General features: G+C 42.2%; 1 protein-coding gene across 9 annotated transcripts in view; it reads right to left on the bottom strand.

Moving 5' to 3' along the window:
- The window catches only part of RALGPS2 (Ral GEF with PH domain and SH3 binding motif 2), a 167,002-nt gene that overhangs the window by 11,578 nt on the left and 129,074 nt on the right, over positions 1-26,350 (bottom strand). For 4 of the 9 annotated variants that reach the window (XM_075833102.1, XM_075833101.1, XM_075833104.1 and 1 more), the window contains 7 exons: positions 19,990-20,057; positions 18,427-18,562; positions 18,105-18,262; positions 13,643-13,697; positions 11,935-12,012; positions 4,983-5,088; positions 3,499-3,591 (listed from right to left, as the gene is read on the bottom strand). In XM_075833102.1, the coding sequence (XP_075689217.1) occupies positions 3,499-3,591; positions 4,983-5,088; positions 11,935-12,012; positions 13,643-13,697; positions 18,105-18,262; positions 18,427-18,562; positions 19,990-20,057 (694 nt within the window). Of the gene's footprint in view, positions 1-3,498; positions 3,592-4,982; positions 5,089-6,594; positions 6,676-11,934; positions 12,013-13,642; positions 13,698-18,104; positions 18,263-18,426; positions 18,563-19,989; positions 20,058-26,350 lie in introns of all 9 variants that reach the window. The other 5 variants (XM_075833110.1, XM_075833109.1, XM_075833105.1 and 2 more) reach the window with 5 other exon arrangements.

Genomic DNA, 26,350 nt, shown 5'->3' with positions numbered 1-26,350 from the left:
GCAGAGTAAAGTTAACATTTTTTTTTTTTTAACCGCACAGTAAATGCTGTAAAAACAAAACCCCCAAAAAATAGGATTGCAGTTTTTTCCCCAATTCCACACCACAATGAATGTTTTTTCCATTTACATATATTATATGGTACATTTAACGGTGGCATTAAAAACTGCAACTCGTCCCGCAAAAAAACAAGCCCCCATATGGCTTTGTCATCTTTTGGAAGGCGGGAAGGAAAAAACAAGAAAATGAGAAAAAACACGAAAAATGGCTGCAGCAGCAAGGAGATAGAATCCAATCTGTCACCAGGACTAACCCCTTTAAAAAGGCTCTGTCACCAGATTTTGCAACCCCTATCTGCTATTGCAGCAGATCGGCGCGGCAATGTAGATTACAGTAACGTTTTTATTTTTAAAAAACAAGCATTTTTGGCTAAGTTATGACCATTTTTGTAGTTATGCAAATGAGGCTTGCAAAAGTCCAAGTGGGTGTGTTTAAAAGTAAAAGTCCAAGTGGGTGTGTATTATGTGCGTACATCGGGGCGTTTTTAATACTTTTACTAGCTGGGCGTTCTGATGAGAAGTATCATCCACTTCTCTTCAGAACGCCCAGCTTCTGGCAGATCACGCTGTGACGTCACTCACAGGTCCTGCATCGTGTCAGACGAGCGAGGACACCGGCACCAGAGGCTACAGATGATTCTGCAGCAGCATCGGCGTTAGCAGGTAAGTCGATGTAGCTACTTACCTGCAAACGCTGATGCTGCTGCAGAATCATCTGTAGCCTCTGGTGCCGATGTGTCCTCGCTCGTCTGACACGATGCAGGACCTGTGAGTGACGTCACAGCGTGATCTGCCAGAAGCTGGGCGTTCTGAAGAGAAGTGGATGATACTTCTCATCAGAACGCCCAGCTAGTAAAAGTATTAAAAACGCCCGATGTACGCACATAATACACGCCCACTTGGACTTTTACTTTTAAACACGCCCACTTGGACTTTTGCAAGCCTCATTTGCATAACTACAAAAATGGTCATAACTTGGCCAAAAATGCTAGTTTTTTAAAAAATAAAAACGTTACTCTTATCTCCATTGCAGCGCCGATCTGCTGCAATAGCAGATAGGGGCTGCAAAATCTGGTGACAGAGCCTCTTTAAATAAAAGCATCTATTAGATGCACTATAGAAAATGTCTCCAACCTGAGGCTTTCCAGCTGTTGCAAAAACTGCAACCCCATCATGCACCTTAAGTTACATACCATGCGCCTTAAATTGGCGCCCCAAATACACCCGCTGTCTTTTCTATAACTGGTCTAATAGATGCCTACACCTCTGCAGCCACGTTACTGGTCACTGGTCGCTTGACATGATAATAGGTGTAGTAATAAACTTGCAGCGGTGATAAGGTTACAGGTAACTTGGCACGCTAGACAAGTGTAGCAAATAATCCCAAGATTGCAGCCATATGCCTGACCTAGAGGCAGCAGGTACAGATAATATGCCCCAGAATGAGCCCAGCGCCATTCACTGCCAGCAATCACGTAGGGATTATTATTGTTCTACATTGATTGTGTTCTTTACTTGCTTTAATTATCATTTTCTCTAAACACTGCCATTCATTGCATGCTTTGGTCTCATACACAGAACATTTCCACATGATCAGTTTTTATTAAGAACAGACATGACCAAAAATGCATTGTCCCTGACAAAGGCATAAGCCGGAGTAGTGCCGCAAGTCCTGATCACTGCCCAGCCACGAAAACATATTTCAGTGTAAATCTCCTGCACCAGAAAAGGAAAGATTGCAGGTTGTTTTCTAAAAAATAAATAGGTAAATCTGTCACCTGAACAGTTCGTTCTGATCTCAGAAAATACTTTGAAGTCTAAAGCCCTGTTCACACAGAGTATTTTGCAGGTAAAAAAAAAAAAATAGGCCTCAGAATTCCTTCAGGAATATTGAGGCAGATTTTGAACTGCCAGCGCTTTTATTCCCGCGGTTTTCGGCTGCAGCCATTGAAGCTAATGCAAGCACCGCGGGCAAAAAAAAACTATTGGAAACGAGCACCGTAGGTTTTTCCTACAGTCTATTGATTTCAATGGGAGGTCAGAGGCGGAAACCGTGGCAAGAAATGACATTTTTTTCCCCGCTAGCGACCAAAACTTGCACGGGAAAAAAAAAAACGCCTCTGCCTCCCATTGGAAGCAATGGGGGCGATTACGTCCCTTTTTGGGGCGGATTCCGATGCGGTTCTGTGCCAAAAAACTAAGAGTGAACAGGGCCTAAGTGAGCCTGAGCAGAAACTTGCAGGGATCAATACCAGAGGTAAATGACATGCCATAAAAAGTGGGTGTTGGTGGTGTGGTAAAACTTCAGTGGCAGTTCAGGTCATTTGCCACAAGTGGAGTGTCAGGAAAAGTGGCAATTTGGGGCAAGTACTATAGGTTGGCATTCGCTTGATAAAAATCTATCATTGAGGTACAGGACAGAGCACAGGAGTAAAGTGAAGTAACACACAAAGATGCCAAACGTTCCAGCAAATATGAAACGGACATGGGATGTGCTGGAACATTAGATCACCCATCAAAAAACTCCTAGAATTACTTCATGGGGAGGCAGTTTTTGGGTCTAGGACAGAGGAACCCAAACCCTTTACAAGATGCCAAATTACATTCAATATATTGTTCAATATCATAGGGAAAACATAGGACTTTGAGCCGGATGCCAAATTTCAGTCATGCTATGACACCCCGGATGCCACTGCAGCGGCCAACAGATATGGAGCCAACCTATTAGGAACATGGGCCTTGGCAAGTGTGACCACAAGTTAAAAGGCAAGAAAGGGACCTACATAATGTCTAGTTATTGAACTGTATAAAACATATGTATTATTCACTGGAGATCTCTAGGAGGTCCCAGTTGCCAATCTAACGCTGATAGAGATCCAGCCTGCTACTATCTGGCCATATATTTCTCCAGGAGGCATCAAAGGGGCAATGCAATATAAGTCCGACTTCTCCAACACTCAGCGGTTATCGCTGCGGGAAGCCACGGCTGATGTAGGGTGAATGTAGAATTACAAGCAGGCAATTTAAATGACTGGTAACCATTGAATGCATGGACAGACTGGGTCCCCAGAGCAGGGGCCGCTCTTTTATAGCAGTATTACATTCTGGCACGTAGAGGGTGAACTGAGCGGAGAATCATCACGCACTTTGACGCTCATATACCCTCTCCATATATCCCTTTTCACATAGGCATATATGCTGCCACATTTTATCCGTATATACAAAGAAACGGAGAATTACAAGAACTTAATTGGGTTAAAAGATCAAACAGAACGATGGGAACTTTTTCCTTTTCCAACATGGATTCTTTTCCAAATACAGAAAATGAGAAAGTTGCAGGACTAAGGAATGTAAGTTACACCTTATATAACGGGTTATCATACATTACACTGATGACCCCCTTTAGGCTACGATCAGAAATCTCAACCATTTGCTACTTACATGTTTCCGCTCCGTGGCTTTTAAGGATTTTGCTGCATAGTAGATGAGCTGCGTGCCGCACAACACTGCCCAGTATTTGCTCCAGGACGCAACCTGCACGGAGAAGACATTTCGTGTTATAACTAATATACCCATTTCTCCAGGCCAAACTAAACAACTGTACAAGCACTTATAGGAAAAAGGTTTATATATAAGGTGAATGGATCAAGCAATGAATTGATTGATAAAAACGGACAGTGTGCCTAAATTTTATACGGATGCATTCATATAGCACTGAACATCTATATGAAGACTACTAGTCCTTGTCACTGGCACAGAGTATTTAAGAGGTGAAACCGCTTCTAGTGTCCCCTGAACCGTTTTGCCTCATCCGCAACGTCGTCAGGGGAATGGGACACGTAGGTGGCGCTCCCTTGAGGAAGCAAACTAAGTGGTATTGCTGCAGGACAGTAAACAAAGAGCGGCGGGCAGCCCCAGAGCGGCTGCCCTGGAATACTAGAATTTTATTTTAGGTTAGTAATGGGTCTTTTATTGCATTTCCCACCATGTCCAGATTTTTTCTGATCTCAGAAAATCCCTTGAAGTCTAAGGCCCTGTTCACACAGAGTATTTTGCAGGCAGAAAAATTCCTTCAGGAATTTTGAGGCAGATTTTGATCTTCCTGCATTTTCTAGACTAGTTTTTCAACATTGAGCGCCGCAGGGAAAAAATGGCGTAAACAACACTTTCTGCCTCCCACTGATTTCAATGGGAGGTGAGAGGCGGAACCGCGGCAAGAAAGGACACGACCCTTTTTTACTTTTCCGCAAGTGGCTAAAAGCTGCTCAGGAAATAAAAACGGCTCTGCCTCCCATTGAAATAATTGGGAGGCGGTTTCGGACATTTTTGGGCGTTAATACGAATGAGGTTTCTGCGTAAAAATTGTCGCCAAAAAACTGTGTGAACTGGGCTTAGGCCACACAGACTTTTGTAGTGCTTCTGATTTTGTAAGCAATCTTGTGGACTGCAGTGGTCGCTCTATAGTTAAAAATCAATCAGTAGCACTACAGAAAGTCTTAGTGCACCCGTAGCAGGATAATTCTTGTTTTGTTTAAGCAATTTTTAGGAATCCTACCTACACAATTTCTAAAATTCATAAAACATTTTTTTGGGAAAAAAAACCCTGTTTCTTCTAACAATTGATGCTTTGCAGAAGCCATAAAGATAATTTACAAATCCCTCTGGAGGACAAATGTTTTCGTGCACAGGGAAACCACATCTAAATTTTGTCTTCGGAGGAAATCTATGCTTGGCACTGCCATCTTGTAGGCCAACTCTAGGTGGCGCCCTGCTACAGAATTTCGTAGTATTACTAAACAGAAGTATGAAAATTGAAGAATACACATTATAGTAAAAGAGACATTATCAGGTAGTTCCCCCGCATAGAGTAATAAGTTAAAAATTTTTAATTTGAGGGTTATCAATTCAGTTCACGGGCGTCTTACTGTTGGCTTTTTGCCTTCTTTTAATAACGTCTTCCTTCGTAGAACCCCCTGTATGGTCACCGCTCCAGGATACAAATGTACTGCCAGTTCTGTTGAATCTGCAGAGCTGTAAAGAGACACCAATTATCATTAGAGACTTTGGCTTCTAGACGTCTTCCAGGACTAGATTGCTATTGTGGAAAAAAGCAGAAGCCGGTGGAAAGGAAAATTTACAAAAAAGGTCAGGCATCTGCACGCGACAGACATCAAACGAAAAGTCCATCTGATGTTGGTCACAGACATTTTCAATACACGACACACGGGAACACAAATCCTAGTGAGATCAGACGCTTCGCCGGAGGTCACATGACATCGGTATAATTAGCCCTTTAACCAATTATATCCAGCCCCCAGATGTAACCGTCTACTAGGATGTGACGTATGATTGATCTGAGTAAAAGATTAATATGATTAACTATTAAAAGGAAAAAAATCCCACCCATTATGGCACCAGTTCCACCAGTAAATGGTAATAGCGCATTATAACAGTGAAACAAGGGATCTTCTTTCCAGGCCATCAGCGAGGAAAGGTCACAACGCTTCAATTACGGTACACGTTTAATGACATTATAGCACATCACAAGTAAAGCCCAGAACGGAGGCGTTTGAGCAGGACGGATGTCATGTGACCCGGCGTCCAGTCTCTTTTGAATGGTGGGTTGTAAAAGTAAATGACAAATCAAACCTTCGCATGAAAGCGCATTTCCACTTAAAATAAAATGCCCTGGAAATTCAACTTTCAGAATTATCCTCTTCCATCTCGTTGGTAATAATTCATTTAACCTGTTCCTCAGTTTTTTTTTTGAAAGTGACATTTGGAAATGGCAGAAATCATTACAGATCCCACAGGGAGAATCGCCGAGCTTTCCCAGGATTCTGAACGGCACATCTGACAAGATACACCGTGATATAGGGGTGGTCAATGCAGTGCTGCATTAACCGTTTAGGAGTCTTGGAAAGGTAGGGGGATACCCCTTTGGGAGTTGTAATGGCAGCCATTTCTGGCTTTCACTATCACAGACAGAGGAATGAAAGAGATAAACAAGGAACAGCTGAAAATTTTGTTAGGGTAAATTTACATGGTGTGGTTACGGTGCCGAACAATTACTGCATGGCGGCAAAACGAAATGTGGTTTTGCCACATCACAGCAATAGTGCGGCTCTCAGCCACCCCATTACTGGCTCATATCCTAAAAACCAGACAGAAGAGGGCATGCCAAGGACTAAGGCTCTGTTCACACTTATGTTGTGGCTTACGATTAATAAAGGGAACAACAACGCATAGCCAGATCAGTCGCAGGATCCCGACGGACACCACTGATTTACATGATGTGTAGACTAGCGCTGCATGAAGTGATACACTTCACATCAAATCTGCCAGGACCGGAAATGGAGGCTCTGACGGCAGTGTGAACATAGTCTATGGGTGATTTTATAGGTGGAAATGCTCTTGAAAGTTAATATAAAAAATCAAATATCACATTTTAGTTGGTATTATCAATGAACCAAAACTGCACGGCTAGTCACAATGCTTGTTAATAGATGTGGAAATTGTGCGCTGGACAAAACTTGCCTGGAACTGCGCAGCAGAACGCAGCTCCTAGATAGGGATGAAATCCTGAGTTTGCGAATACAGAGCAGAGCATGTGGCCTCCTACAAAGGAAGGAGCACTGACATCTCAAAAAAAGTCACCCTTATATTTACTCAACTCCTCAATTGCTTACATTTTATTCAGGCATTTATAAAGATTCCACACGCTACTAGTAAGGCCCTGTTCACACTGAGGTTTTTTTGCAAGCAGAAAAAAAATCTGCCTCAAAATTCCTTCATTTTGACCTGCATGCAATTTTTTGCTGCAATTTTCGCCCACGCCCTTTGGGTGCCGCGGGCAAAAAAAAAAAAAAAACCTGCGAAAAACGCTTTCTCTGCCTCCCATTGATTTCAATGGGAGGTCAGAGATGGAAGTGTGGCAAGAAAGAGCATGTCGCTTTTTTTAAAAAGAATTATTGGGAGGCTATTTTGGCTGTTTTATGTCGTTTAATCCCACGCAGTTTTCGTGTCAAAATCAGCGTGGAAAAAACTGTGTGAACTTGGCCGAACACCATTTATCCTGAATTAGTGATACAAATTGTTGATACTAATGTAGCTCCATTCACAATTTTACTGATTCTTAATTGGAAACAGTCAACAACCTTGTCGACAATCACACCCCTAATGGCGTAGCTGAGCTGCTATAATGCAGTGGGCAGTTTTTTTTCTATAGAAGGTTCCTGTACAGTGCCTGGTGTAAAGACAATATATCCCAGAATTACAAAGCTAAAAACTATATAAAAAGTTAGTTAATCCTTTGCTTTTTCTTGAGTTACATGTAGTGTTCTTCTTCACTCATTGTCCAAAGCTAAATTTACAATTCTGCCAGTTCCTGTTACCAGTGAGAAGTGCATTGTGGGAGTCCAGCAAGCCGATGCACAGAACTCAGCGGTTAGGTCACATGTCTGACAGCAGAGTGGTGTTAAGCCACTGTCTGTTTCCAAGCGCAACCAGCAGAAATTTGAAAGAAGCAGTTATTAAAATATGGAAAAAAGAATTAAATAACAAATCTTTACAAAAACAATTACGTAAAGTGTTTGTAACTTTACTTTTAGATTTAAACGGTGAAATACTGTGGTAAGTGGAATTATGCTACCAGAAATACTGTGTTATTAGACGCAATAACCTCGTTTTCTAAACCTGGCAAGGCTTTAATCATTAGGATTGATTGATTTTCCTGACATTTCCTAATGTAATAATGAGGATCAAGCTTTCTCCGCATCTCATCTCCTATCAGTCACTTAATATAACATGACAAATGTAAGACTAAGGCCTCATTTACACGAGCGTATTATACGCGCGTGCGACGCGCATGCTTTTCACGCGTGTCGTACGCACCTATAATAGTCTATGGGGCTGTTTAGACGATGCGTGATTTTTGCGCTGCGTGAGTGCGTTGCGTAAAACTCACGACATGTTCTATATTCTTGCGTTTTTCACGCAACACGCACCCATTGACTTCAATGGGTGCGTGAAAACAACGCATGCCACACGGACGGTCCTGCGTTGCATGCGCGAAAATCACGCAAGAGCTGTCAAAAGGATGAATGTAAACAGAAAAGCACCACGTGCTTTTCTGGTTACAAACATCCAAACGGAGTGTCAAATTAGAGATGAGCGCACCGAACTTCACCGGGTTCGGCCGAACTCGTTTTGACCGAACCCGGCAAAAAATGTTCGGGTACGCGACGTCAGGAGACAGTCACTGCCCACGGTGCTCAAAGACTTAAACTGTTTCAGCACCATGGACAGTGACTTTCGAACACAATATACATATACGTGTTAAAAAAAACAGAAGTTCGGACTTACCGATAAGTCCCGGCTCCTTCCTCCAGTCCGACCTCCCGGGATGACAATTAAGGCCAAGTGACAGCTGCAGCCAATCACAGGCCAAGCACAGGCTGCAGCTAATCACAGGCTGCAGCGGTCTCATGGCCTGCCGCGTCATCCAGGGAGGTGGGGCCGGATGACAAGAGAGGGACGCGTCACCAAGGCAACGGCCGGGAGACCGGACTGGAGGAAGCAGGCAGTTCATGGTAAGTGTGAACGTCTTTTTTTATTCACAGGTTGGTGTATATTGTGATCGGCATTCACTGTCGAGGGTGCTGAAAGAGTTACTGCCGATCAGTTAGCTCTTTCAGCACCTTGGACAGTGACGGGCGTTGACTAGCCTCATCTCTATGATGGCGGCTGCGCGAAAATCACGCAGCCGCGCATCATACACGGATGACACACGGAGCTGTCAATTGCCTTTTGCGCACGCAAAACGCAGCGTTTTTTTGCGCGCGCAAAACGCACACGCTCGTGTAAATGAGGCCTAAGTCTGCGGTCAACAACACTGCACCGTAACATTAACCCCTATGGCAAGGACCATTAATAAAAGTGAACTACACGGCAAATCCTACACTAGATGGAAACACTTGAAACCAGTACAAATGAGGGAACCAAATAATTTAATTATTGTATCTTCTGTTATTACTGGTAACAGAACGGCTGCTCATTAAAGTCGTTTGCAAAAGTCTCCTCCGACTCTTTGTCCAAGCAGCTGAACTGGTCCCTGCCCTTCTCATCTCGGACATTACCTGGGATATGTAATATAGAATAATGAACTGGTTGCTAGTGACGCCAGCCAGAGATACACATTTTAGGCTGAGATTTTAATATGATAGATCAGCCCCTTCCTTTTTTTGCCCCTGATCCTTGCTGTTCCTTTATAAACATTCATATCTACTGCTGTTTTATGGTATGGTGCTTATATTCTTTGATCTAATATTTTATGCATCCTTGTTGTATCACTGTACTACCTCGTATACATTTTAAGAAAAGTGATTCCACCATAAAGTCGTTTGCAAAAATGTATGAGAAAAACATAATATCAATGAGCACTTACACCAAAGCAATGCTGATTTACAATGATTATGCAGCAGCGCTCACACCGCTTATGGTTTGTTATTCAGGGATTGGTTACAAGGCCAGTTTTGTACTGAGGGCCTCATTTATCAAAACGGAGTAACTGAAAACCACCTAAAAATGTATGTCTAAGGTCTATCACACGGCAGTATTTTGCTTCAGTATTTGTAAGTCAAAACCATTAGTGGGTCCAAAACACGGAAGAGGTACAAATCTTTCATTATGCTCGCTCTAAGGGCCAGTTCACACACAGTTTTTTTTTACACGTATTTTGATGCAGAAACCGCATCAGAAAATGCGCCAAAAAACGCAAGGGGAAAAAAAAGTGGCATGCCTTATCTCGTATATCGCGGCGTTCCTCCTGCAAAAAACTGTGTGTGAAACCAGCATTATGCACCACTCCTAGTTTTGACATATACTGATGCAAAATATGGACCAAAATACTGCAGTGTGAAAGTGGCCTTAAAGAGGCTCTGTCACCGCATTATAAGGCTATGTTCACACGGGGTCTTTTGCCGAGTTTTTTGACGCGGAAACCGTGTCGCAAAACTCGGCAGAAACGGCCCGAGAACGCCTCCCATTGATTTCAATGGGAGGCGTCGGCGTCTTTTTCCCGCGAGCAGTAAAACTGCCTCGCGGGAAAAAGAAGCGACATGCCCTATCTTCGGGCGCTTCCGCCTCCAACCTCCCATTGACTTCAATGGGAGGCAGGAGAAAGCGTATATCTCGCTGTTTTATGCCCGCGGCGCTCAATGGCCGCGGGCGAAAAACGGCGCGATAATTGCTGTTCACACAGAGTATTTTGGGGGAGGAATATCTGCCTCAAAATTCCGTTTGGAACTTTGAGGCAGATATTCCTCCCCCAAAATACTCCGTGTGAACATAGCCTAAGTGTCCTATCTCCTACATAAGGAGATCAGCGCTATAATGTAGGCGACAGTAATGCTTTTTATTTAAAAAAAAACTATCTATTTTCACCACTTTATTAGCGATTTTAGATTTATGCTAATGAGTTGCTTAATGCCCAAGTGGGCGTGTTTTTACTTTAGACCAAGTGGGCGTTGTATAGAGGAGTGCATGACGCTGACCAATCAGCATCATGCACTCCTCTCCGTTAATTTCCTCAGCACATAAGGATCTAGCAGGATCCCTATGTGCTGTCTTATACGAACACATTAACGATACTGAAGTGTTTAGACAGTGAAGACACATTCCACGGGATGTCTATTCACAATCTCTGCACTTTGTTACTCTGTCTGCGGTAGTTACAGCAGAGGAAGCGTAATCTCGTGAGATTACGCGGTAAATGACAGGTTACACAGAGATTATGCGTCATCTGCTGTAACTACCACAGACAGAGTAACGAAGTGCAGAGATTGTGAATAGACATCCCGTGGAATGTCTATTCACTGCCTAAACACTTCAGTATCGTTAATGTGTTAGTATAAGACAGCACATAAGGATCTAGCAGGATCCCTATGCGCTGAGTAAATGAATGGAGAGGAGTGCATGATGCTGATTGGTCAGCGTCATACACTCCTCTGTACAACGCCCACTTGGTCTAAAGTAGAAAAACGCCCACTTGGGCATTAAGCAACTCATTAGCATAAATCTAAAATCGCTAATAAAGTGGTGAAAATAGATCGTTTTTTTAAATAAAAAGCACTGCTGTCACCTACATTATAGCACCGATCTCCTTATGTAGGAGATAGGGCACTTATAATGCGGTGACAGAGCCTCTTTAAAGGGGTTGTTTGGTTTCAGCAAATGTTATTTTTTGTATAATAAAAGTTATACAATTTGCAAATATAACTTCTGTATTAATTCCTCACTGTTTTCAAGATCTCTGCTTGTTGTTATTCAGTAGGAAAATTCATTGTTTGTTTCCAGTGGATACAATTCTATCCATGGTCATGTGATGGACACACAGGTGCTGGGATCATAAGGATACAGCTCTGATACACATACTGTAACGAGCCATGCACCTGTATATCCATCACATGACCATGGACAGAATTTTATCAACTGGAAGTTATCAATGAATAACATTAAGTGAAACCGGACAACCCCTTTGAGATGTTTCTATAGTCCATACATAGACTTTCAATCACTAATCTAAAGAATTCTGAAACACTTTGAATCTGCTTTCTAGCATTCTGAAATCAATCTTAATTTTGTATCAGAATTCAAAAACTGACATTTAGAAATTGGCTCAATTATTTTACACGATAGAAAGATATTTGCCTGGAAAAAAATATAAGCAAATTGCAGATTCAAAGGAGGCTTACAAACTAAGAGATTCAGCAAACACCAAAAAGGTCTTAAAGCAAAAGAGGAGCACCCAGCAACCGAGACAGAAGGAAAACGACTCAGCCTGTGCCACACCCCATCACCAGAGTGCCATATTTATACCTGCTGGCCTTCAATGGGCCTCGGTAGCCATTCCATGCCCCTCTTGTCATTGGACCCAGAGAATGGTACAACCTGTTCCTGTTGGATTCCATTACAAATTATCATTGTTACTAACAATCTAATATCACTGAAAGAAAATATCAAACAGGCAGCGCACAGGCCGACATGCTCAGTTTAACATGCAAAAAATGCAAGCCATTGGCATAAAAAGTCAGGAAAAAAAATAAAAAATGAAATAACACTTTTCCTATAAGCTTTTCATAAGGGATGTTTTATTTCTATAAATGATGTTCTACACATTACCCTCTGTAGCCAGAGAAATCCATCATAGGGAGGTTCTTCCAGAACTTTTAAAAAGTCTGCAGTTGCTCCTCAGCACTGTCCATGCCTTGGAATTTAACGTAGGCCTCATGCACACGAACGTAAAAACGCCCGTAATTACGAGCTGTAATTACGAGCCCATAGACTTCTATTGGCCACAGGTACCTCCCCGTATGCTTACGGAAAGGTGCCCATGCCGTTGAAAAATATAGAACGTCCTATTTCAGGACGTAATAACGGTACGGGCAGGCCCATAGAAGTCTATGGGGCTCCCGTAATTACGGGTGACTACGTGTGTGCACCTGTAATTACGGGAGCATTGCTAGGCGACGTCAGTAAATAGTCACTGTCCAGGGTGCTGAAAGAGTAAACTGATCGGCAGTAACTCTTTCAGCACCCGGGACAGTGTCTACTGCTGGAGTTAATAGTATTAAAAGTGAACTTCACCAGAACTCCTCTTCTTCCTCCAGTCCGGCCTCCCGGAATGATGTTTCATCCCATGTGACCGCTGCAGCCAATCACAGGCTGCAGTGGTCACATGGACTGCCGTGTCATCCAGGGAGGTCGGACTGGAAGTCAAGAGAGGGACACATCACCAAGACAACGGCTGGGGTACGTATGAACTTTTATTTTACTTTCAAACGCTGCGGAAACTCTGCCCGAAAGGGCTGCCCCTTCTCTCTATCCTGATAGAGAAGGGGCTGACTATTCGTGCAGAGAAACCGGGTCCGTAAATACGGGTGGAATACTGGTGACACCGGACCCGTATTTACGGTCAGGGGTCTGTAAATACTGGTGGAAAACGGGTCGTATACGTGTGACAATGGACCCGTATTTACAGGAGGAAAAAAAATAAGTTTGTGTGCATGAGGCCTTACTATTTGGCATTAGACTGTAATTCAGCCCTATAGCACGTATATATACACAATTATAATGCTCATTTGTTGAAGGTTGCCAAGTGACTCCGATAGAAATGAGTTGAGATTTCATTAAACAAAGCCATGCTTTGCAGGAGAGAGCAGCAGCTTGAACCAATCGTGACAGGGGGTGTGTCTCAGACTACCTGTCAGAACTGTAGCTAAAATGTAGTCTCAGACCATAGCTAAGCCCTAGTGGAGGTGACTTACATACGTATACTTTTTGAGCTCGTGACTGGACATTGCTATAATCTGGACCTCTGGACTGGGCATCTTTTTTTAGTTTATATCCCAAGCATGCTTTCTCTAAATAAAGCGATTAATGATGCTTCTTTTTCCTTCTGTCATCACTCCTGACCTAACAAATGTCCGATAAAAGTCTACACTGGGAGTAAAACACAAAATAAAATACAATACCAAGCACTAAAGATCTGGAGCAGGTTATAGCAATTGTGCAGATGTCATCTTACCTTTCAAAGGCCGGCCAGGACATGTCTTCACTGAGCTCAGAACCATCACTGCTCCCTTCAAAAAAAGAACAAGAAGTCAAAGGACCTGGAACATATTGGATGTAGAATAAATTATCCGAGCACATGTCCTAAATGTGAAGACCGTCCAAGAACATAAGAAGATCCCTAAATAAAAATACAGAGATCAGATGTTAACTCTTAAGTGGCATATGCCATCTGTTTCTCCACTTCAGGCTTTCACAAACCGCTGCGATAGAGGGAACATTTGCATGAAGCTGTACTGCTGGATCTAGAATACTGCTCACGGAATCCTTGAGAATAAACCCAGCGCACTATTTTTATTTTTTTTTAATTAAAGAAGGACTCCCATGAAGTTTATGTCTGCCCGTTTTTAATGGCCGTTTTAATGCCCGTTTTAAATTATAGTTATTGCCGATTACACAAAATGTAGACTCCGTTCACGTGATCTGTAAACTGACTCGCCGATTCACACAGCGTCTTATGTGTGGACCGGAAGCCAGTTTCTCTATGTAAGAGACGGAGTCCACACGTAGCGGAATCGCTGCCGAAAATTTCTGCAGCAATTCCCTTGAAAGTATCAGACACTCCGCTGCGGAAAAAACGCACCATCTCCTGCATTTTTTTACTGCAGAAAACGGTGTGAATTCAGTCCACTTTCCGCAGCCAGAATCGACATGCTGTGGTACAAAAAAATATGCAACGCAAGTCAATTTCTCGTTGGAATTTTTCCGCAGCGTGTGGATTAGATTTGCTAAATCTCACCCACTTTGCGGATACTGTATTCTGCTGCATATTTTCTGTCTGCAATCCCGGACGGAAAATCTGCAGCAATTATGCTACACGTGGACAAGCCCTTACATAGAGAAACCGGCTTCCGGTCCACACAAGACCCTGTGTGAATCTGCGAGTCAGTTTACAGATCACGTGACCGCATGGGGAGCCAAACGGAGCCTGCACTTGTATAATAGACGCTCGGTGAGCAAATAAAAATCATTTACATGTGCAAGATGGCCATTAAAAACCGGCAAAGAACTAAAAAATGCCATGGGGCTTCTTCTTTAAACACATTAAGTAATGGATTCTTTAATCCAGCATCAATTGGACCTGATTGGTGCCAGATTATAAAATAATCTGGATTATAGTTAGTCAGAGAAAAGAACATAAAACTCGCTTGTAGAAAACCTACAGGATCCTGGAATAAAAACACAGAATCTGCTGCTATCAGAGGAGTCTTCCTGCTAAATCCTCGGTGTCTTGTCTTGAGAGCTCACACTATGCTAAAGTTCTTTGCTGAAAACAAGCGCTGGTTTATCAAATTTACTGGATTATTAGGAGCCGGATTGAAGGAATATCATTGTATACACACGTCATCATACATAGACATACATATACAGAATCCTTTATCCTGCTGCTCCCGTCTCTCTGGAATGGTGTGAGGACCAAATAGACTGTTATTACTAAAGATAAGGCTGGAATTTGATTACAATCCTTTCATTGCAACTGACCTCAGTCTCAGTAATTACTGGAATTATCCCAAATTACGTAACAAGTAAATACATTTATCAACTTTGGTATAAAGAGTGTTTATGAAATAGGACCTGGCAGCTTTCCGGACATCTCAGTTTTAGTAAAAACTTGTATTCCCCATAATAGAACATTTCTGGAGCCTCATTTCTTCGAATTCTGATTCGTGTCGTTCCTCTGTTATTCCTCCTGGAAATGTATGAATAAGTTGACAACTGTGTGTTACCAGTTGGGAGTTCGTCCCTACACAATGTCCAAATCAGTGCTCACAGTCTCACGGGGAAAACAAATATTTACTAAGACAAACATGTTGGGAGAGCTCGACAGTTCCTCTCTTGCAGCGCTTCACTCACATAGTTCCGTACACCTGCGGTACTCTGAAGCGGAGAGCACTGCTGGGTTAACTCAGTCTCACAAAGATGGCATTTAGACAGGGATTGTCCAAATCACACAACCCTTGCACCTGGATGATAATGACAAGAATTCTGGCAAAAAGAATGATAAAAATGTAACACTTCAAAGTGGGCAGATTTATCAATACAGATGCAGGAACAAATTCTGGTGCAACTCTTTAATGTAATTTGAGTAATGTCTGACATATATTCATTATAATTCTGCAGGGATATATTACTCTGCTGTCACTTTATATTAAGCTGTTGTAATTGTGACATGTCCCATTATAAAGCTGGCTTATGTGTGTTAAAAAGTGAATTTAAAGGGCTATTCCCGTGTAATAGGAATATTGCTGGGATAATCCCCAACGTAATAATCTGGGTGGGGGGGTAATAAAACTGCAAAAAATCCTCTGGGAACCCACGTATTATCACAAGAACAAAGACCAGCGTGGAAGGAACTGAAACAGCTGCAGTAAAGTGAATGCACGAAGATTAAAAACCCCAGCAGGAAATACTAGGCACCAGACTTGAATAAAGTTGACTTGATTCTTTCATTGACAATGGGGTTAAAGGCCTTTATGATCTCTCCCAGTACGGTCTTCAAACGTGTTGTCAATAACAAAAAGAAGAAAAAAAAGCTCCTATTATTTCCTGCTCTAGTTTTTATCCCTATGTCAGTCCGTGTGCTGGGTGCCTGAGTATTGCTTCTACTGGTAGAACTTGACTACAGGGGACACGATTTGTAGTCCGAATCCACTAGTTAACCACAGAATTCTTTACACCTGAAGCAAATGCAAGCAGCAGGAAAACAGTAGGCAATATATGTAGTTGAGATACCGTATATTACAAGGTGGTGTTTTTTTTATATTTAAGTTATTGGTCCCAACTTGTACAAAGGTGGACTTGTGCTTTAACCCCTTAGTGACCACCAATACGCCTTTTCACGGCGTTCACTAAGGGGCCTTAGGCTAGGCCGGCGCCTTTTCACGGCAGCCTAGTCTAAGTCCTGCACGGGAGTGGGTGCTCGGATGTCTAATGACAGCCAGGCTCCTGCTCCAACGGTAGCGAACGAAGTTTACTTAGATTGCGGCTGTTTAACCCCTTAAATGTTGCGTCATCACCCATCGGCAGCCCGCAAATGCAGTCGCAGGCTTCTGATGGGGTGCCATGGCATTCGGGGGCCTAGCAAAGGCCCCCAGGACTGACCTGGCTATGTGCCTATTAGGCCGTGCCAGAGGCATTATATTTGCAATCAAAAGATTGCATAGTGAAGTCCCCTAGTGGGACTGAAAAAATAAGTAATACAGGTTAAATAAAAATCATGAATAAAGATTACAGTTAAAAAAAAATAAAAAATAATAAAACAACTTTTTCAATTAAAAAGTGGTGGTATTTAGTAAAAGTGTAAACATAAATAAAAAGTACACATATATGGTATCACCGCGACCGCAATGATCCAAACAATATAGTTAACAAACAGCAAGGTGAACGCCGTAAAATAAAACGGCAAAAAACGACGATGGCGGAAATTGCTATTTTTGTCCATTGCCCCCCAAAAAAGTTATAAAAAGTTCCAGGAACCCCAAAAAAGTACCAAAGAAAACTACGTTTCATCCCACAAAAAACAAGTCCACATATCACTACATTGACTGAAAAAGAAAAAAAGTTATTGCTCTTGCAAAGAGATGATGCAAAAACAAATAATTTGAGTTCAAAAGTGTTTTAATTGCGCAAAAGTAGTAAAACATAAAAAACCTCTACATATGTGGTATCCTCGTAATCGTACTGACCCATAGAATAAATATTTACACCGCACGGTCAACTGCGTAAATTTAAAAAGCATAGAACTATGGCGGAATTTATTTTTCTATCCCCCCCCCCCAAAAAAAAAGTTAACAAAAAAAATTATATGTACCCCAAAAAGGTGCCATTAAAAAATACAAACTAATTCTGCAATAAAAAGTCCTCATACAGCTATGTCAACGGAAAAATAAGAGCGATATAGCTCAAAGTGAGACGATGTAAAAACAAAAAAAAAATTGCTTGGTCACGAAGGCCTAAAATAGGCTGGTCACTAAGGGCTTAAAGGGGTTGTCCTAGATAAGAAGAAGGATGCTCTGATGGTCCCTGCCAGTCTGTTTATTTTTCCTGTAGGGATGACGTGCCAATCACTGGCCTCATCGGTAATGCTAGTATGTATGGCATGTCACGTGGATGAACGGCACGTCATCGCTGCAGGAAAAGTAAACTAAAACACTGGCGGGGACCAGCAAAGGATTTAAAAGACGAGTAACATTTGGTTTATTATTTTAGAACATCAACTGCAGCTACTCTCTCAAACAACCCCTGTAAGGGGAATGACATATGAGGCGTCTGATCATTATTATGGATTTAGTATTGGTGCAAAAGTTCTTTTCAGGCTCTTTAGCTGTTCCATTCTTAATAAACAACCTTCTTACTGTATCATGTAAAATCAGACAGTAGATGAAGGTAATGAGCTGGTAGCTCTTTCAGATACTTACACTTACCTATGGATATCCCACTAGAAAGTGTAGAGCTTTCCGCCTGTCCTCTTGATGGTGTATGTGGCTCCATTACACTATCATCTAAAAGGTGGCGTGGCCCGGCATTTGGGAATGTTGCACTTTTAAACTCCGCTGTGTTCATTTTATGGATGAAGCTAAACATGAAAATAAGCAAAACATAACATATGATCATAGCCATAATCTGTATGCAGTGAATTCAAGAGATAAAAGAGTTTACTTTAGTAGCAAAGATGACGTGACATCAAGTCATGAGCCAGACATTGTGACAATTGCTTTGTAGGAGCCTGAAAATACTTACTTGTAACCCAAACTGTGGCATTTGCGGTGACCAAGTGGGATAAGATTTCGAGGAGACGGTGGTGTGGGGGGCAGCAGCACTCCTTCCACTGGAATGCTTTTGCGAGAACTTTGAGGCGAAGCTCCTATTTCAGGACCTAACAAAAAGAGGAACAATGAGAATTTCACACATTTTGTAAAGGTCCTCTCCTTTTCCTAAGGCCTTATTCAGATGGCAGTGTTCGGTGTGTGAGATACGGACTGTATGTCGGCAGCATTTCCCGGAACGAACAGTTCAGGGTGTCATACTCCTAGCGTCATAGTCATCCATGACGCTGAGAGCCACTGCCTGCCCCCGTGGGACTACCTTTCCGTATTGAAAACATGATTACAGTATGGGACAGTATTCCCGCGGGGGGAGACAGGGACACCTGACATCATACATAATTATGACGCTAGGAGTACGGCTCCCTGAACTGTGCTTGATCCGGGAAATGCGGCAGACATACAGTCTTTATCTCACGGACCAAACACTGCTGTGTGAATATGGCTTAAAGAGTCATTCATTGTCAATCTTCTTTTCTGTTTAACTCTCTGGATGTTTTGGTGCTTGTCAGGCAGCACGGCAACCAGACTATAAAATAAATACAAACTAATGGCCAAATCGACACTGAACTAAACAGAAAATGGTCGAACACAATTCAGGACACGTGTTTTTCAGATCAGAACGCTGGAGGACTCTGGGGCAAGATCACGAGGAGTAACCCCTTAACTACCCAGTCAATTTTGGTCTTAATGGGGTTGCCTTGTTTGATGTACCCATTTTCATATATCCCATTAGGGAATTCTGAGTTAACAGAAGGGGATGGGGTCCCCTGTTCAGAAACCTCATCTTGTGGCCACAGTGGAGAGCAGTTACAAAGAGTGTGTATCGCTTGGAGGACCAGTGCTGCATTACAGAGATAACCCATGGATTTTAATAGGCACGGGGTAATGCAGGGTGGCACAGTTGGGAAATTTATCACTCACTGCCAGGTTTACAACAGATTTTACAGCTGATCGCTGGAGGGCACCAGGAAAGGGAACACTTTTTCAATAGATTATTGTCAAGGGACAACCCCTTTGAAGGATCAAGACCCTTTTTTTTGAAGAAGGATTTGTAAATATTTAAGGTCTGATTTTCGGGTAGTATTTCATTTACCGGTATATGAAAAAATAGAATATTTTTTTTTTTTTTTTAAAGGATTTAATTTAATTAGGTTTAATATTCTTTTTTGCCATTAGGAGACTTTCATGTATGTAATTCTGCAGGAAAGAATATATGTCCTTTTCTGAGCCTGATCCATGGAGCTTGACTGGTTGTCTAAGGATGGACTTTGTAAGAGCCCTACAGGGCAAACTGCTCAGAAGACACGATCAACTGCCTGTGGTAAAGCGCAGCTACCTCATCCCTTTTACTGCTGCTAAAAACATTGTATTATTGCAAAGAAATAAAACAAAATTGTAAATAATATTGTAACTTAAAAAAACAGGGGAATGGGGAGTTCACCCCATACGACAAAAAACCTGAACTATGAAAACATACCTACTAAATCCTCCCGAGATGCTGCAGTTCGGGGAGTGCTGGTCCCAGGTTCAATTTTCAAAGATAATCTAAAGAAAAGTTAAATCACATAGAATGAAGTGGACTGTAAAATAGAAACATTCATCACACAAACGACCATATGTTCTATCCGGGCTTCTGGAAAGTTTATGTTCCCAGCTCTGGGGACCCTGGAAATGTAAACTGTGAATGGAGTTGAAGAGACCACTTTAATGTGTGCGGCTAGTAACAATTACAAGGAAGTATTCCTAAAAATGCATCTGGCGCATTGTTTACAGATGATAGAAAAAAGCAAAAAACTTTACCAATATTATGTTGACAGAAAACTGAATTCATAAAGAACAAAGCATTTTGATTGAAACAGAATTACAGAAAAGGATGGAAATGTAGAGCGTTCCACTTGGATACATTGTAGATCATCTATTTATACAGAGGTAAAAGCAGAACAAACAAAAGATGTAACGTCCCTGGTATCAAGTCATTTAACATGCATAATATTTATACACTACACAAGCTTGGACTAACAACATTACTAAAAACCTGCGGCAAGACAAAAATCCTTGCGGGGTGACAGACTTTTCTTTTTTGCCTATATAGTGCAGCCAAGGCTGCTATTTAAGAATAAAATAGAGGCTCCTGTGTATATGTTTATGTGCCATTTATGGGTTGTCGGCCATCTTCGTTCCTTTGTCCCCTCTGATATGGTTCCCCTAATACAGCCTACATTTCCCATGATGCTTGTGGCTTTGCAGAGGCAGAAGAGGGTGCAGAGGCAGCAGAGGGTGCAGAGGCAGCAGAGGGTGCAGAGGCAGCAGAGGGTGCAGAGGCAGCAGAGGGTGCAGAGGCAGCAGAGGGTGCAGAGTTTCATCACACTGCGCTCATTCCGCTCTGCGTCCTATGCAGCAAGTGATGAAGCAGTGACAGAGAACTTCTGTCCTCACACTGCAGAGTCTCAGTATATCCTATGTATCTCTGTAGGCTTCTCCATGTCAGTCCTTACAAGCAGGAGACCGTGAGGAGAAGCAACTCATAGAAATACACTGGACTCTGCACGCCGCACTCACGAATCGCACTGACAGCCAGTGCGGGTCAGGGGATGTTTTGAACTCTGCAGCTAATCATTGTATTAGGTTATATACTAGAAGAACTTTACAATAACTGCAATGCATGAGAAATGTATACATTTTATTATTAGTATTCCAAGTAAGGGCCTGTTCACATCACGTTCGCTTTCCATTCCGGGGTTCCATCGGAGGTTTCAGTCGGGTGAAACCCGCAACGGAAAGTGAAACGGAAACCACAGCTTCCGTTTCAGGGACCATTGATATCAATGGTGACGGAAACATTGCTAATGGCAACGAACGGAAACCTCCGACTGAACCCTGGAACGGAAAGCCAACTGTGAACAGGCCCTTATGGATATGTTAAAAATATATATTTCCTAAGCCCTCTGTCAAAAAAACTCTCAATGCAAAAGGATTCTTAGGGTATATTCACACGCACTGTTTTCAGACGGAATTCCGGCATTTTACGCCTCGAATTACGCCTGAAAAACGGCTCCATTACGCCAACAAACATCTGCCCATTGCTTTCAATGGGTTTTACGATGTCCTGTTCCCATGAGGCGTAATTTTACGCGTCGCTGTCAAAAGACGGCACGTAAAAAGACGCCCGCGTCAAAGAAGTGCATGTCACTTCTTGGGACGTTTTTGGAGCCATATTTCATTGACTCCATTGAAAAACAGCTCCAATAATGGCCGTAAAATACGCAGTAAAAAGCGCGAGTTGTTAAAAAACGTCTGAAAATCAGGAGATTTCAGGTGAAAACAGCTCCGTAATTTCAGACGTATTTTGCTACTGCGTGTGAACATCCCCTAAATGTTATGGCCTTTCTACCAAGTACTCTGAAAGCAACGTAGTAATGTTTGTCCTATACAAGGAGGCCCTGAATGCTCAGGGAAAAAACCTATAGCTCTATTCATCCTGAGCCTCCTGGTTCATTAATACAATGTCTAAACTATAGAAAAGACTGGCACAGGTATAGAAAATATCCGGCTTGCTTCACAGCTCTAACTTGACTTTAGTATTTATTTTCGTCATTAAACCCGCCTGTTCCGTTCGTGAAACGGGGACCTGGATGAAGGGTTTAGGTACAGGCGATCTGTGCAGTGTTCTCTGCAGATATTACAGCATCATTAAGGGGTGGATTGTTGAGAAAAGTAGTGTTGCCTAGAGCGTTCCGGCGAATATAAAGACTTCATTTATTTTGTTTCCTCAGACTGTTCTCACATCAACCAATTGATTGTTTAATAAATACAAAAACTGGGCGTAAAGGAGCAGGCGAGACTTGTGCAGAAAAGAAGAAAAGCATTCCCCTCATCTGGTATTAATAGAGAGTTGGCTGGAACGTCATACACAATTTATTATACTTTACCGAAAAGGGCTTTCAAGAAGCACAGCCTAATAAATGTGCGGCAGCGGATTATTATTAATCGGCTATATATTACAGGTTAAGCACTAGATGTTCTTTGCACTTTTCCCCACTTATCATTAGTGTTACTTTTGTAAAATAAACGATGTTCGGCCAATGTAGAAATGTGTAAAAGCATTTATTATACAGAAAAAAATAGGTGAGATGCTGGGGGAGGACAGAAATAACAGTGCGTTCTTAGGACACTGTAAAGTACCGCAAACGGCGGATTGTATGGAATATGAACCACAGTGCCAGGGGGATCACCGTCAGGCTAGCTCACAGCCTCACCCCACTAATCTTAATGGCTTGGTCAAGTTTCGAAAGGGATTTATTAATGAGTGTGTTTGGCGCAACTTTATAATTCGTTCTTATTAAAAATTTGTTTTACTTTTTTAAGTACAGCTGCTCTGTATTTTCTATACAGAGTAGCTGCATCGTTCACTAAATCCTGTTCAGGTCCGCGGGACTGACTGGTTCTTCAGGTCCGCACGACTGACTGGTTCAGTGAAAGTGGGTCCTGCGTGTTCATAACTTAGATGTGACAGATTACAGGTGGATCCTGCATGTCAGACAATGCAAGACCCGCTGACGCTGAACCGGTCATGTCCGCGGGATTGACTGATTCAGGTCTTCGCGAACGATACAGCTGCTCTGTATGAAGAATACCGAGTAGCTGTATCTCAAAAAGTAAAACAAATTTTTAATAAAAACGAATTCTAAAGTTGCACCAATCACACAGATTTTTTTTTTTCTTTTTACAAAAAAGGTCAATATGTTTCAAATAGCTTTTAACGTGCCTCTACACGCTTTGATAATGCATACGGATCAAATAATTTCAGCAGTCGCTTACGATCATCTCGTGTGAATACTCGTAGGTGACAAATTTCAAATCAAAGAAATTGTGTTGACAGATCTTCAGGTATGCTAAAAACTGAACGTAAGATCCACACATCCCTGTGTGTAAATACAATCGCTTGATGCTCTGGCATTAAACCATCCATCGAAACTTTGGTATACCATGACACTACAATAACAATTTCATTGCAATATCGGGGAATCGCCACATCTCAACACGTTTGATTTTTTAAAGACCAGTAGGGAATGGTTACGCAAGCGAATTATCGCCAAATCACAAGCATTACCCTAAAGTAGGCCACAGTCAAATCAGCCATCCGTTGAACTCGACCAATAAAATGTACATTGTGATATCTATGAATGGAGAATGATAAACAGCTGAAAGACACAGATAGTGCCACTTATCTAGGAGGAAAAAAAGTGTTGGCCAGTACATATTTAACTGGTCCGAACCGGACCCCACAGTTGGGTTGTCCTCAGACAAAACACTGAAACTTGCAGGATCTGCCCAAAAATCCCTCACGTCCATGGTCTATTTTCTGTACGATGCAAATTTCCCCGTAAATCTCAGAGACCCAAAGCTGTGCCCTGTACTTTTCTGCAGCACTCATAACAGTAAGGCCCCATGCACACGACCGTAAAATCACCCGTAATTACAGGCCCATTAATTTCTATGGCCAACCGACACCTTCCCGTATGTCTACGGGAGGGTGTCCGTGCCGTAGAAACCGGACGACAAAAATAGGACATGTCCTATTTTCTTATTTTACGGACCGTGCTCCTATACTTTATAATGGAAGCACAGCCCGTAAAAATGGCCGGCTGCCCGCGGCCATCCGTGCCTATGATTACGGGTCGTAATTAGGGGCACAGTCGTGTGCATGAGGCCTAAGAGTCATTGTATCATGCTCACGTCCATAGCCCTGATCGGAGTATCAGATACTACCTCTGCAGCTTGCACTATTCACCCCATTACCCTTGTTATTTGCACTACTTTCGCCTACTTCCCTCTGCCGCTTTATAGAGTATTGTTACATTTTTGTTGCCAGACATCTGTTCACAATTGCTTTAAATATCAGAAAGGTCTGCTGCTTTTTGTCATATAAAACACAGAAATCACTTCAGCCTCGCAGTGCGTGTATGAAATAGATTTGCGATAGAGAATCTAAGTCTTTTCATCTTACATGGTTCTTGTAAACAGTATTTTAGAAAATAGATTTGATGGGAGAATTGTGTAATACTTCTGTAATACACCAGAGACACGGTCAGCAGGCCCTGCGGAGGGACTATCTGCTCATATGCATTTACAGACATTGAAAACAGGGACTTATTTAATCATAGTAAGAAATAGACAAAAAAAATAAAAGTGGACAAATGGGGAAAAAATATAATTTGCGCTAGGATTGGCTGATAACCCAATATGTATAGGCACGGTCAGATATTCACACGCTTAGCAAAAAACTTCTGAAAACACGGAGATGTTTTCAAGGAAAAACAGCTCTTGATTTTCAGCCGCTTTTTAAGCAAACTCGCGTTTTTTATGGCCGTTTTTGGAGCCGTTTATAGAGTCAATAAAAAACGGCTCCAAAAACATCTCAAGAAGTGAAATCAATGGACAGATGTTTGGAGGCGTTCTGCTTCCAATTTTTCGGCCGTTTGCGGCCCGAAAAACGGCCAAAAATAAGCTGTGTGAACATACCCTTATGCACACTGCAGAGCCGTGTGCAGGAAACTGTATACTACACAGCTGCAGTAATTCTGTATGGCGCCATATTACGGAGATATTCTAGGGTACAATATTAATGTGCACGCAGAATCGGATGTAAAATGGCATTGTTTTTTTCTGTCGGATTCTGCATGAAATCGGAGGTATAAGGATGTGCGGGCCCACAGAGGTCTACGGGTGCCCTATAACCGCTCTGTACAACTTAGAAGCCATATTAGGGCTTGTCCACATGTAACACATTTGCTGCAGAAACTTCCACAGAATTTCCACATCAACTAGCAGACAACCCGCAGCGGAAAACACGCAGCGGAAAACCTTCACCGTTTCATGCGTTTTTTACTGGGAAAAATAGCGCAGATTTTTGGTGTGTTTTTTTTTTTCAAGGGCTGTTTGATGGTGATATTTCTTCTTCCTGTGATGTCCTTTCCACCCACTGTAAGAAATTCCACAGCGTTTCCAGAGCAAATTACACAGTACCTCAAAAAAAGGAAGGAAATCCGTTCACTTTCAGCAGCAATAATGGACATGCTGCGGAAATAAAATTACGCACCGCAGGTGAATTTCTGGATGGAATTTTTCCGCAGCGTGTGGATGACATTTGTTAAATCTCACCCACGTCGCGGTTACTGTATTCCACTGAATATTTTCCGTCCACAACTCGGGCCAGAAAATACGTAGCAATTCCGTTATGTGTGGACGAGCCCTTATAGAGCCAAATAACAGCCATGTGCATGAGGCAGAAAATACACAAATTAATTTGATATATTGCATTTTCCGGATTCTGTCCACAGAGATAAGCGGTGCTAAAGGTGCGTAAATCATGCCAGTCTAAGAAACCTACCAAAGGTCCTCCCCTGTACAGCTTTGCATGGTATTAAGTATTTCTACATTAAAAAAAACATTTGTTAGCATTACCCAAGAAATGCAAACGTGCCTGTCTCATGAGCTCACTCCAGACACAACATCTGTATTCAGCGGCAGGAAAAGCGGTCATGTGATTGCATTTCTGGGACAATCTTTACGTCTTACACCGCTGTAAACTTGCAATCTACTTCGACAGAATAATAAAAAAAAAACCTACACCGCTGGGGAAACCATATTTTATGAGCAGACTCCTACATGAGCTCAAATTAATGCTTATTATTAAAGGTGGTCTAAGCTCACAAAGTGCTTTCAAATACAGAAAAGCGGATTAAAAGTAAAATAAAAAACTGCGAATATTCACAAAACTACGTCTGGAACTTTTTAGATCTGGAAACACTGAACGGAAGATCGTTGTGTGATGGGGG

This window comes from Rhinoderma darwinii, chromosome 7, assembly GCF_050947455.1.
Source record: "Rhinoderma darwinii isolate aRhiDar2 chromosome 7, aRhiDar2.hap1, whole genome shotgun sequence".
Taxonomy (NCBI): Eukaryota; Metazoa; Chordata; class Amphibia; order Anura; family Rhinodermatidae; genus Rhinoderma; species Rhinoderma darwinii.
The sequence above is the reverse complement of the archived record's forward strand: the minus strand, read 5'-3'. Positions and strand labels throughout refer to the sequence as shown.